The sequence below is a fragment of the Cryptomeria japonica genome, chromosome 4 (genome assembly GCF_030272615.1).
Source record: "Cryptomeria japonica chromosome 4, Sugi_1.0, whole genome shotgun sequence".
NCBI lineage: Eukaryota > Viridiplantae > Streptophyta > Pinopsida > Cupressales > Cupressaceae > Cryptomeria > Cryptomeria japonica.
The window spans coordinates 361491785-361505127 of record NC_081408.1 but is presented as its reverse complement, the minus strand read 5'-3'; the positions used below and the strand labels follow the sequence as shown (position 1 = coordinate 361505127).

General features: G+C 38.0%; 1 protein-coding gene across 1 annotated transcript in view; it reads right to left on the bottom strand.

Annotated features, from left to right (window-relative positions):
- The window catches only part of LOC131040982 (CRS2-associated factor 2, chloroplastic), a 107471-nt gene that overhangs the window by 41115 nt on the left and 53013 nt on the right, over positions 1 to 13343 (bottom strand). Inside the window, exon 2 of the mRNA XM_057973952.2 lies at positions 3096 to 3223. Coding sequence (XP_057829935.2) covers positions 3096 to 3223 — 128 coding nt within the window. The remainder of the gene's footprint in view (positions 1 to 3095; positions 3224 to 13343) is intronic.

Here is a 13343-nt window from a genome sequence, read left to right as displayed (position 1 = left end):
GTCTTTCATCAAGTTGAGAACTGATTATAAATATATTTTGTACTGATCTTTGCACCTTCTACAACCAGTTTCACCCAATCAATTTTGTACCTGTCCTCCATAAGAAGGTCAAGAGAAAGGGTTGTGCAAGGGGTCCAAAAGAGTGGCAGATGCCTCTCTTCAAACATGTATATTGTTGCATTGTTAATGACAACTTACGCCATATTCTCTATGCTCACCTCTAAGGCAATTCTCAAAGTCTATACATTCTTTATTTTGTTAGAGGCATAAATTGAACTCAAGAAAATCAACTCATCATTTGAAGCCACAAAAAAAAAACAATGAGTATTCCTTCTACCTATCCATCCATCTAAAAGAATGGTGCTTTCAAACTTTCATCGCTAATTATTTTGGTTTTCAACAACTGTCTTTGCATTTGCAATTAACATCCTAAAGCAACCTCCCCTTAACTATTTTGGAAAGGTTGCCTTGTACCCTTTCCCTAAAAAAGCCAATGATGTTACCAAATATTTCCAATATAGACTATTCACCACATAGAAGAAAATGTGGTTGTAATAAAAAAAATTTGCACCTGCCTTATCTATTTTCTTGTGAACCTCCCCGTTCCACCCTATATCTTGCAGAAAAAGTTTCTCTAATTTACTCTCACTCTACCTATGCGCTATATTTGCACATGCCTTATCTAATTTCTTGATGCTTCAGCTACCTATGCCCTCATTCTAATTTATTCTCATCCAACAATGCAAGGATAACATGCATCTCTCATTAGCCTTTTCTATTGCATTTTCACATAGATTGGCTTTGAGGTTAGGAATGCCTACAATATGGTACATGAGGTGATTGATGTCTCCATTAAGCTTCTTCATACACGAGACAAATCACACTTCCCAATATCAATCCCATTATGGCATCTTTCTAAGCAGGCAGCTTCCACCAGATTTACTTCCAATAGGACGACTTCCACTTGCTGATTCTAGGCTGGATGCAAAGTTGATTGCCATTGCATGCTAACCTATAGCATATGCTATTTTACTTTTTTAACCATGTAAATGCATTTCAAACAAATAGTAATAGCATTAGTTAATTACTGACATAAAACATGAATCCTATGTTCAAGGTAAAAAAAATAACAATTTCATTCACAAAAACATATGCAAAGTAACAATAAAAAGTATGTAAATTGAATTCAATGCATTTAAAATTGTTAAGTTTAGATGTTAATGTGATCAAGAATTTAAGATGCATATAAAATAAGGAAAAATAATAATAATAACTAACCTAGAAACCCAAAACTCCTCAAATTTCCTCTTCAAATCCACTATGACTTACTCTTTATAAAGGGAAAAAATCTGTGTAGAACAAAATGCATTTTTTCTGCTTCTGAATTTCCATTTTAGCACTGTGCAAATTTTTCCCTCAAACTCACCAAGTACTCATGCAAGTCAAAGTTCAAAAATTGCCAACTCAGCATGAAGACTTGGTGAGTAGGCATTAGAATATCTTGGCATTAAAAAAACTTGTGAGTAATTGGGAAGCAATTTAACTATGGTTTTGATACCATAATGTATTTTCAATACTCAAGAAAAGAAGGTAAGGACTAAAGTGCTATCATAATATCTCATTCAAGTGAAGTGTCTGCCAGACAAGAATGCCACATGGGATGTTCCAGAATGATGTAGCACCCAGGACTATAGTTGCTTTGGGGTAAAGCAATTCAAGGAGGTAGAACACTTAAAATGCTGAAGAATAATAAGTTTTAGAACTAAGCATTAGCACTTTGTGGGTCAAAGTTTTTGATTCCACTAGAAACTTTTCTCGTCTTTTTGCTGATCTGTGGTTCACCAATCTTATGGGCCCATTTTGGGTAGTTTTTATAAGGAAAATGGCTATCCCACATGCAAGAGGCAAAAAGAGTTAAAATGGGAAAAAAATCATTACTAGACTCTTATGGCATCGAGTAGAATATGTTATTAAAAGAAAGGAGCTCTGTTGCACAAGTTTGAAGACTATGTTTAGCAACAAAGTGCCCATAAGTACCCTGGATTTGGTCTGAACCTGCATCCGCATGCACTCAGGAAATAAACCTCTTTCTATTTTGAACTGTATTCTTTTATTTTTAGTATTATTGTAACCACATTTTTAAGCATTTTTTCTCAAAAAATAAAAAGTGCACCAACTTTATATCATGGCAATCCTAGATGTATACAGTTGTCTCATTTATCCTGTCAATTTCAGATTTTTGTTCCATTTCAAGTTCAGATTTTGTAAACTTAGAACAGCTACAGCAGGTTTTAAGCTGGGTCATGACATCTGATATAAGATCAACCACCAGAAATGTAATCAGAAAACAAAAACACCTTCTCAATCACAAATTATGGTTATCCCCCATAAAAAAAAAAGTGAAATGCCAAACAGAATATTATTTAGCTCCAGATGCACTTCCAGACCATATGGTTGTTGTATGATACATCAACAAAAATTTGATCTTTCAGAACTCTGGTATTTATACTGCTATCATCACTTGCCCCTCAACTGCACCCTCTCTTGTCTCTGGATGCTTTCAAATGCTTTAACAGATTTTTTTCTAATCTAGTTCTCTTTTAATATAATATATTAATTTTTTATCAAAAAAGGAGTAACCTACATAGCCAAAGCAAATTTCAAGTGAATCTCACATAATATTTCTCACCCTCTATAAACTAAATGGCTTTATATACTATTACAGGCCCCAATGCAAGTTTCATGCCCCTTCCTAGGATAGTCCAACCTGCTTTGCTCAGGATAATCTCCAATGATTAACATCATATCTTTCTTGATCAATCGGTCATGTTATATAATGATTTCATTGTTTCTCCTTCCATTTCAAGCATTGATACAAATATGTGATTGTACCAGTTTCCTACCTTGGTGTGACTTGGCTTTGCATGTCAAGCCAAATCAAGAGTTCCATTAAGATGTTAAGCCAATGCTTCTTGAGAAACACATTTTATTTGTTATTTATTTTGTTCTTTGAAGTTATATAAGATGCATTTCTCTTAAGAAGAAAGGCAAGTATAAAACAAGATTTCTTTAAGATTGGCCAAAATAATACCAACCTCAAGATTATGGCAAACATTTTCCATATCTACTGTAGGAACACCTTTGCATTTTATTTTACAAACTTGCTGACGCTTCCAGTGAGTATGGATTAGTTCCAACATATTATGGGTTAAGCCATCCCTTCCTGCAACCATGAAAAGAAAAAATTGTTAAGGCATTCATAATCCACATATTCAAACAGTATGTTTGACGAGCTTTCTGGGTAGCTATGTTATGTGTGAATATCATTAAACTATGAGTTTAAGTGGCACTGTTAAGATGATCAGGATCCTAGGTGATCTGCAACGGAAAACAAAGGCAGAATTAACCAACAAACATTCAAGTACGAAAGATTTTAGCAATTGGACCTATTTCTATAAAATGAAAGAATGAACAGGGTACAAAACAGATTAATACAGACAGCAAGGCTGAGAATGAAGATTCACTTGACCAGTAAGAGGTGAACACAGACGACTGGTTTGCCTAGATTTCTATATCTCTTGTTCATTCTATGAGAGTCAAATGTCTATCTTATATATGTAATACATTCACATAGATATTAGATGCAGGCAGTTACAAGAATGTTTCACATTCCCAAATTGTTGTCAATCAACCCTCCAACAGCCATCAGCTGTTGGGCTTCTAGTAGTTGACCTTCCATATACAGAGTGTGTAGAAAAGATTGTGTGCAAGCAACACATGTACATGACTGAACATTACACAGATAGTCACTGCCCAGTGCCCACTGTGCAAAATGTGCAAGGTTTTGTGCAAAGCTGCACAGGTGCTTGCACAGTAGCACAACGGACTGCTGAAGCTTGCATGTGTTTCATTAAGCAATAAAAGTATTTGTCCAGTAGCACAAGGCACTATGAGAAACATGTGCTGCATTGCCAGGTTCAGAAGAACAAGCCAAGTGAACTATGTTGCACGTAGTACAAAAGGCTTGCTGACAATTGTGCAGCTATGCACAGATCATAAAATGTCCTAAAATCTGCTTCTCAGAATTTTTTATGTTTCCAAGTGGAGCCAACTCAGCCAATGTAAGTCGATAATGAGTATTGTGTGAATGAGGACACAAATATACAGCCATATAGTTGAAATTTCTGCAAGATTATCCAACTGCAGAGATTTCACCAAGTGTTTAGAAATAATGTTTAATGCAAGAAAATGAGATTTCGATTTCTAAATAGATTTTTCACCTTTTTTCACACTACTAGACAATTTTATGCATAAGTGAACACTATCGAACTCTTCAAACCTTGGAGATCGATTGTGACCCTTTAGGAGTCTTGGGAGGTGTTTCAGGAGTTCAGGGCCAGTCTCCTATTTTTAGGAGGGGACTGTCAATTGACCAGTTGACCACTTGGAGGGGTGTGGAGCATAGCAGGGGACCTCATAAGCATTTATAATTGATCAGAGTGAGTCTCCTATTTTTTAGGAGAATCCCTATTATTAGGGGATGACTGCCAGTTCCCCTGCTCTATCCAGACTTCACCCTGGTATTAGTGGTAGCTTCAGTTTTCAGTTTGGAGGCCAAGTGATGAGCTCAAAATAACAAAATAGAAATATTAAAGTTATAACTTTAATATTTTAATTAGCATATTAAAAAATAATGAAGTGTCCCCCCTTGGAGTGTGTGCCTAATGGCACAAGTTGTTTTTACAAAAGGGGACTTTATGTCATGATGGGTGGACCCTTGCGAAAAAATATAAACTTTATGAGAAATAAAGATGAAACTCTAAAAGCAGCAATTAGGGTTAGGGTGAATAAAAGAACATTATGGGCAGCATTTTGATCATTCAAGAAGTCGTTTTTACAGCAGGTGTTTGCAGATTGCAGCTCTGGAGAACAGGGATTCAGTGATTACTGGTTGTGGAGAAAAAAACCTTCACAATTTTGGAGGCATACAGGAGTGCAATACCTCCCAAGGGCTGAATTTCTCAACAAGAACAGCAACAACAGCAAAAATAAATCGGGTTACATCAGCTCCTAGGGCAAGGATTTTATCAACAAATTCAGAGTAAGCAGCAGATCTGATCTTATTGCTTCATTTCCAGCCACCCATAGCTCACCCACAGCCAGTCATACCCCTTATTGCAGCAAGAGGCATCATTAATAACTGGGCATTAGGGTTTGGAGATCATAAAGGCCGTATATCAGACTTATTTCCAAGCTGGAAACTCTTGGTGGGTGGGCTTGAAGGTCAGCTAAGGTGCAGATCAGACCTTTTTACCAGACTATAGTTCAGATCAGACTCAAAGAATCAGCTTATGTATGGTGTTAGGTGTATGTAATCAGCTCTTTGTCAAAATAAAAAATTTCATTCATTAGTCATTTGTTGCATTGGTTTCTTGTTCTTCTCGATTCCAGCAGTTTTTTCTCTTTATTGTATTCATATCATATTGCAAAAAATATCAAAACACAAAAAATAAGAAAATCATTGAAAACTCAAAAAAATCAGAAAACAATAAAAACAAAACTTTCAAAAAACATCAGAATTTTGCAACAGCAGATTGGGGTGGTATATTTCAGGAACCCATTCGAGGACTGGTGGACCTTGCAGGGGGTCATTTGTGACGTTTCAGGGGCTCAGAGCCGACTTCCTATTTTTTAGGAGGGATTGCTATTTTTTGGCGCCACCAGTGGGCCATGGATGCAACATCCATTGTTGGTCTTTAGTGGCCAGGAGTTGATATAATGTTAACTTTAATGTTTTCTTTAAATAAATTAAAGTTACTTTATTTATAAATGACTTTATATAATATTAATAAAGTGACTTTATTAAGTCACAGAGTTTATCAATAAAGTTCACACGCATGTCGATAATAATTTTATTAAATAATAAAGGGCATTTGAAATTAAGTTTTATAAACATTGCAAATTCCAAAATGTGCGTGAATTTGGAGGAAGGATGCAAAAAAAGACAATTTGAGTGCCCATTTGGGATTATGATTAGAAATTGTGCAGACTTTGGTGCCTTCTAGAGAATAAGGGTTTCAAAAGGAAAATCAGACTTTGACAATGAAAACTCTTAAGAGTATTGAATGCTTTCAGGTGTGAAAGATCACCCAAGGGCATTGTTTACAGGTGGCTTCACTCAAAGGTTACAGGTGTGCTTTAATTTTCAGAATTGGGGAAGAATTCACAGCGATTGATAAAGGAATTGTGGGCAGATTGAAAGAAATAAATTGTTCATGAAAATGGCATATTGTGGACTCAAGAATTAAGGGGATCTATCTTCCAGACTAGCTGCACTCTTTCTAGGGCCAGCCATACATCGATAGGAGGACTGCACGGGAGTTTGTGCCACAATTTTAGGGCAGAATTGATGTATCTCTAGGCTGTACCAGTCTGTCCTTTCTAACCGTCCCGTGTCTACATCACTGCAATCACCCTAGAGGCCTGTTAGAGTGACCTTTAGAGAAAGTAAAAGACCAGAAAAATTTGTACATGTTGCCTCAATGCAAGTGCCCTACTTGTGTTGTTGATCTCACACATCCCTTCCAAAGTTCTTAACATGTCTCTTGCATTTGACATCTTGGAAATGATGGGCACTAGGTGATCCTTCACGGAGTCAATCAGGATCTTCTTTGCTTTGACAGAAAAATTCGCAGCTCCTAGAGGCACTTTTAGAGAAAGTAAAAGACCACAGAAATTCTCTAGCTATGTTGCATTAATGTGTAACATTATTGAGTCTAAACCTTCCAATGTTGAGGAAGCCTCAAATCAGCAAGTATGGAAAGATGCTGTGGATGAAGAATATCAATCCATCCTTAAGAATGATGTTTGGGACATTGTGCCTAGACCTAAGGGAAAGTCAGTGGTATCTTCCAAATGGCTATACAAGATTAAGCATGCAGCTGATGGAAGCATTGAGAAGTACAAGGCTACATTTGTGGCTCGTGGTTTCTCTCGGCAAGAAGGAATAGACTATGAAGAAACATTTGCCCCTGTTGCCCGCTATAGTTCCATCAGGACCATCATTGCCATTGCAGCAGCTAAAGGATGGAAGTTACATCAGATGGATGTAAAGACAGACTTTCTCAATGGTGTAATTGAAGAAGAGGTCTACATTGAGCAACCTGAAGGCTTCATGATTCATGGGAAAGAGTCTCATGTGTGCAAATTGAAGAAAGCATTATATGGCCTTAAGCAGGCTCCTCGTGCATGGTATGAAGGATTGACAAATACTTGGTGAGTTTGGGTTTCTGCAAGAATGATGTTGATCTGAATCTTTACTTCAAGGTATTCAATGGTGACGTGTTAATCTTGGTTCTATGTGTTGATGACTTACTTCTTACTGGGGAAGATCATCTCATCCATAGATGCAAGAAGGAGATGACTTCAAAATTTGAGATGAAAGACCTAGGACTCATGCATTTCTTTCTAGGTTTGGAAGTATGGCAGAGGCCTAATGAGATTATCCTAAGTCAAAGAAAATACACCATTGACATTTTGAAGAGATTTGGAATGTTAGATTGCAAGTCTATGTCTACACCGATAGAAACTAACCTGAAGAAATTGAGAGAATATGCAACTAGTTCTGATCTTGTGGATCCTACTATGTACAGGCAGTTGATTGGATCCTTGATGTATCTAGTTAACACTAGACCAGATATTTGCTATGCAGTGAGTGCACTTAGTCAGTTCACGTGTGAACCAAGACAGATACATCTAGTTGCAGCCAAGCATATCTTGAGATACTTGTGTAGCACAATTATATATGGTTTGAAATATTCTTCCAGTGCGGACCTGAATCTAGAAGGCTATTTTGATTCTGATTATCGAGCAGGGAGTGTTACTGATCGAAAGAGCACCTCTGGTTGTTGCTTCAGTTTAAGATCTACTATGATTTCCTGGTGTAGCAGGAAGCAGTCTTCAGTGGCACTAAGCACTGCAGAGGCAGAATACATTGCAGCGTGTGTGGCAACTCGCGAAACAGTGTGGCTTCGGAAGCTCCTTGCAAGATTGTTTGGATAATCATTGGAGCCTACTATCATTCATTGTGCTATCCAAAGTTGTGTGAAGCTATCCGTTAATCCTGTGTTCAATGACAAAACAAAACATGTTGAGATCCAATACCGCTACATCAGAGATATGGTACAGAGGAATGTTGTTCAGTTGAGATATATTTGTACTGAGGAGCAGACTGATATTCTCAACAAGCCCCTTGCCAAAGTGAAATTTGTGCATTTTCGAGACAAGCTTGGAGTTGTGGAGAATGAAGCCCTTGCTGAGAGGGAGTCTCAGCATCAGTGATTTCTTGAGATTTATTATAATACATTCTTCTCTGTGAGAGAAGTTTGAGGTGCAAGCCCTTGTTAATGCATTTTTCTCTGTAAGAGAAGTTTGAGGTGAAAGCCCTTGTTCCACCCTCTGGGAGTAGCCATGGTGGATGTCATGTGAGAGACTCCATGACTTAGCTAAGAGGGAGTGTTGATATTTGTAGCTAGGTCGGATTCCTTCTAGGGTTGACCTAGCCTATGGGTGACCAATTGGCCTATTGGCCTTAGTCACATTAATGTGCAAATTAAAATGTTAATTGTAATTGCCTTATAGGGCCAACCCTATATAGGATTATATTATTGTAAACTATTGTTTTTATTCTAAGAGGCCGACCCAACTTGAATGGGTGCCTCTCACATATATAAAGGAGATGTAATTGGGATTCATTACATATTCATTCACTCAAGCATCCAGCATTCAATCACCTTCCGCAGAGCAGCGAATTACTTCTCCTAATCAGAGAATACATTGCTAAGGCAGCGAACCTATTATCTAATCGGTGAATCCATTTCCAAGGGCAGTGCACCATCTCTAAGACAGCAAATCACTTTCATGATCAGCAACTTGTCTCCATGATCAGCGAATGGTCTTCATGTTCAGCAAATTGTCTTCCCTGATTAGCGAATCATCTTCATTCAAGCATATTTCAAATAAGTTGGTTACGCTGCTGTGTACATCCGTTTGATACCCTAGTTTGGATTCATGAATTGATGTTCATACTGCTTCAAGTGTTGAAACAAATCTGTAAAGATATAAATTGATTATTATCTAATATCATCTGAGATTAGTTTCTGGGTTTTTCACCTTCAAGAGGAAGGTTTTCCCAAGGTATTCTTGTGTTCTCTATGTTCATTGTGTTAATTTTGTTAATTGTTATCAGTCTGATCTAAAAATAACAAGAAGAGGAGACCAGGTACAATAGCTAGAACAAAGCACACAACACCACATGGTCAAAGGGACTTACCGCAGGTTGTGAGCAAGCTTAGCTTGCCAGATTTTGATGGCAGTGACAGGTGTACTACGAGATCATGAGCCCAGAAGCTGGACAACTATTTGTCACTGAGGCCTATGCCCAAATAAGATGCAATTAAGTTCAACACACTTCACCTTGACGGTGTGGCACATGAGTGGTGGTATCACAGTCTGGTGATGTTGGGTCATCGTCTCATTACCACCTATGATGAGTTCACAAACAAACTCTTCAAACGTTTAGACAAGGACCCAAACAAGTATTTTAGAGAACTTGCACAGCTTAAGCAATATGGGTCATTGGAGATTTACATAGTTGATTTTCAGAGGTTGTTCGTAATGGTTCCTAGCATTTTCAAAAGGAGGTTGGTAGTACTCTTCATAGAGGGGCTCACAAAGCCTTTACATGGTTGGCTTAAGGCCTTTGATCCACCAACCTTGCAGGAGGCCATGAAGAAGACCAAGAGCATGGAACTTGTTGCTCCAAAGAGAAAGTTCTCATCTAAGCCTTTTTCTAGCAATAAGGACAAGAAACATTTCCACAAAGGGTCGGACCAGCAAAAGAAACCTTTCCAAAAAACTAACAATGAGCCACTAAATGACTTGAGATGTAGAAAATTATGTTTTAAGTGCAAGGCCCCGTGGGATCCTAGTCATAAGTGCCCTTTGAAAGGGAAAGCTAACAAGATGGAGCACTACTCTACAAATGAAACTAATTCTAAAAATTCAGATCAGCATACTGAAACATGTGATAGCGAAGTAGAAAGTGCATCGAGGGAGTCAGGAAAAGAGCAAGAGGATGATAAAACCTATTGCACAATTTTCTAGCATTCAACGAGAGGGTTCTTTCAAGATACAAGGAGTTCTCGGTGGCCAATGTGTGATCACTTGGTTGGATACAGGTGCTACACATAATTTCATCGATGAGGGGTTAGTGGCTAGGAGAGAGCTTAAGGTTAAAAAGTTTAAGAGTTTGAGTGAGAGTTGTAGATTGTTTCACTCTCATGCAATAGGATGATTCCCATTTTGACCCTACAGTTGAGTGACTATGTTTCAAGCTAACTATTATGTGGTGAGTATGGGAGAGATGGATATTGTGTTGGACATGAAGTGGCTTCATGCAACTGAGGAGTTCTACCTCAACCTACGCACTATGGAGATGAAGTTTGAGGTAAACGACAAAAACATGTGTTGAGAGGGATGTCAGATGGGAATCTTTGCTTGGTTTCCTTGAGGAGGATGGAGAGATTGATCAAACATGATCAGGTGGAGTGGGCTACAGAGTGTGTTGTGATGCCTACAGCAATGGAGTAGCAAAAGAGAGATTATCATCTAGACATCCAGGGACTCCTGTCTAAACATAGTGAGGTTTTTAGTGATATACGACCTGGGAGACCTCCAAACAAGGGCATATAGCATATCATTGAGTTGGAGGGTGCAAAACTGGTTATCATCACCCCATACAAGCACCCTAAGCGGCTTAAGGATGAGGCAAATAAAACCATTAACAAGCTGCTCGAGATGGGACACATCAGACCCAACAAGAGCCCTTTTGCATCGGTTGTTGTTCTGGTCAAGAAAAAAAATGGCACACTTCGTATGTGCATTGATTACCATGCTCTGAACAAGAAGACAATCAAAAACCGATATCCCATTCCCCGCATTGATGAGTTGATTGATGAGCTACATGGTGTATGCATCTTCTCAAAAATTGATTTGAGATCCAGATATCATCAGATTTGAATGAGGACGATGTTGTAATGTTCCCTATTAGGAGGTTGTCGATTCCCAAAGAGCAAAATATATTACTACCTATTATATTACATTAATCCAGATTAAATAGTTAAAGTTGCTCAAAATACAGCTTAATATTGTTATTTCCCTAGTCCTAACCCTAAACCCTTCTAATTCCCACTCCCAGAAGAGGGCATTGGCTTGTCTAGGGTGCTTGACAATTGACACCACCTCCCTAATACAGCCCAGATGTCAGGAACATCAGTCCATTCACCCTTGGGGCTCTTTTCTTGGAGTAGATTTACTCTGCTCCTCCCTAACAACACCCATCTCCCTTGGGGAATAGAAGGATTACAATAGATTTATGATTATGACTTAGGACAAAGTTATGGCAATATCACTTTGTACTATTAAATTCTGCATAAGAACATTATTAGGCTTCATATATTAAACATACATATTAAGCACATCCCCATGCATACCACCAAGAACAAGGATGTTACTGCCTGTAACTTAATAACAATTCTGATCTGATCTGATCAATGGTAGTGTCACTGGATGCTTTAGATTCCTTTCCTTTATATCTCTCAATGTGAGGAAGAGGTCACACCTCTTTATCGTGTATGCCCTTTGGTAAGAGACAACCCTTTCACCATTAGCACCATTTGAAAGAGTGCAACTCTTCATTATATTTGCCCTTTGAAAGGGACACAACCTTACACAACCAAATCTGCACTTCATTTAAATCAGATCTGTACTTTTGATTCCCAAATTATCCCCCCTTCAAATGAGTTCTCTTCTCCCTTTTATACCTCATATTTGGGGGAGTCACAACTTATCATTTCATGACTTTTGACCATTCATTAACTTTAATCAAATTTTAATTATATTTAATTATATTCTTTTATATTTTTTTTTTATTTTTTTTTTTATTCTTTTGTATTTTGATTTTATTATTATTATTTATTATTAAATTATGTTTCAAAGTGGGGGCATTACAGATGTGAAGAAGACGGTGTTTCGATGTCAATGTGGACACTATGAGTTCCTAGTTATGCCCTTTGTCTTAACCAATGCACCTCCTACTTTCCAATCCTATATGAATAGGGTTTTTCAGCATTAGTTGAGGAAGTTTGTCCTCATTTTCTTTGATGATGTATTCATTTTTAGTCGTACTTGGGATGAGCACTTGAGGCACCTTGAGAAAGTGTTGAGCATATTGGAGAGGGAGTTCCTTGTATGCCAAGGAATCCAAATGTGAGTTTGGTATGACAGAGTTGCTATATTTGGGGCATATCATTAGTTCAAAGGGTGTTAGAATTGATCTAGTTAAATTCAGGCTATTGTGGATTGGCCTCCACCCAAGAATCTTACTCAACTTAAGGGATTCTTTGGGCTTTGTGGTTTCTACTGACGCTTCGTCAAGAGTTTCTCTCAACAGGAAGCACCACTTATCGACTTGACAAAGAAGGGGGAATTCCTTTGGACAGATCAGGCACAGCAATGTTTCGAGAAGTTTAAGCAATTGATGAGCTTGTGTCTTGTTCTAGCCATACCAAATTTCACCAAACCATTTGAGTTGGAGTGTGATGCTTCAAAAGAGGGCATCGGTGCAGTTTTAATGCAAGATGAGAACCCAATAGCATTTGAGAGTAGGAAATTGAAGGGTGCAAAGCGAAGCTATAGTATATATGGTAAGGAAATGTTAGCCATTATGCATGCTTTGACTAAATTCAAGCAGTATTTGGTGAACAGCAAATTTGTAGTTAAGACAAACCATAATAGCTTGAAACATTCCCTGAATCAACGGAACCTAAATGACTGGCAGTAGAAGTGGTTAAGTAAGCTACAAGCTTACAACTTTGACATTGTCTACATCAAAGGTAAGAAGAATGTAGTTGCAGATGCATTATTGAGGAGACCCCACTTGTGCTCCATTGAAGAGGTCACAGCCGATTTGGAAAGAGTGGATTTCAACTAAATATGCCAAGAACCAGTGGGCCTAAGACATTATTGATGGTACACTGCATGATGACAAGTACTCCATTGTGAATGAGCTTATCATTTACAAAGGGAGAATTTTTCTGGTACCAGGATCAGAGATGAAGAAGATATTGAGAGCCTTCCGCAATGTTCCCATGGAAGGACACCCAAGGTACTTCGAGACTTACAAGAAAACTTGGGAACAGTTTACATGGAAAGGTCTTAAATTTGAGGTTTTTCTGTATGTGAGAGAGTGTCCTATTTGTCACCAGAACAAGCAAGGGGACTCT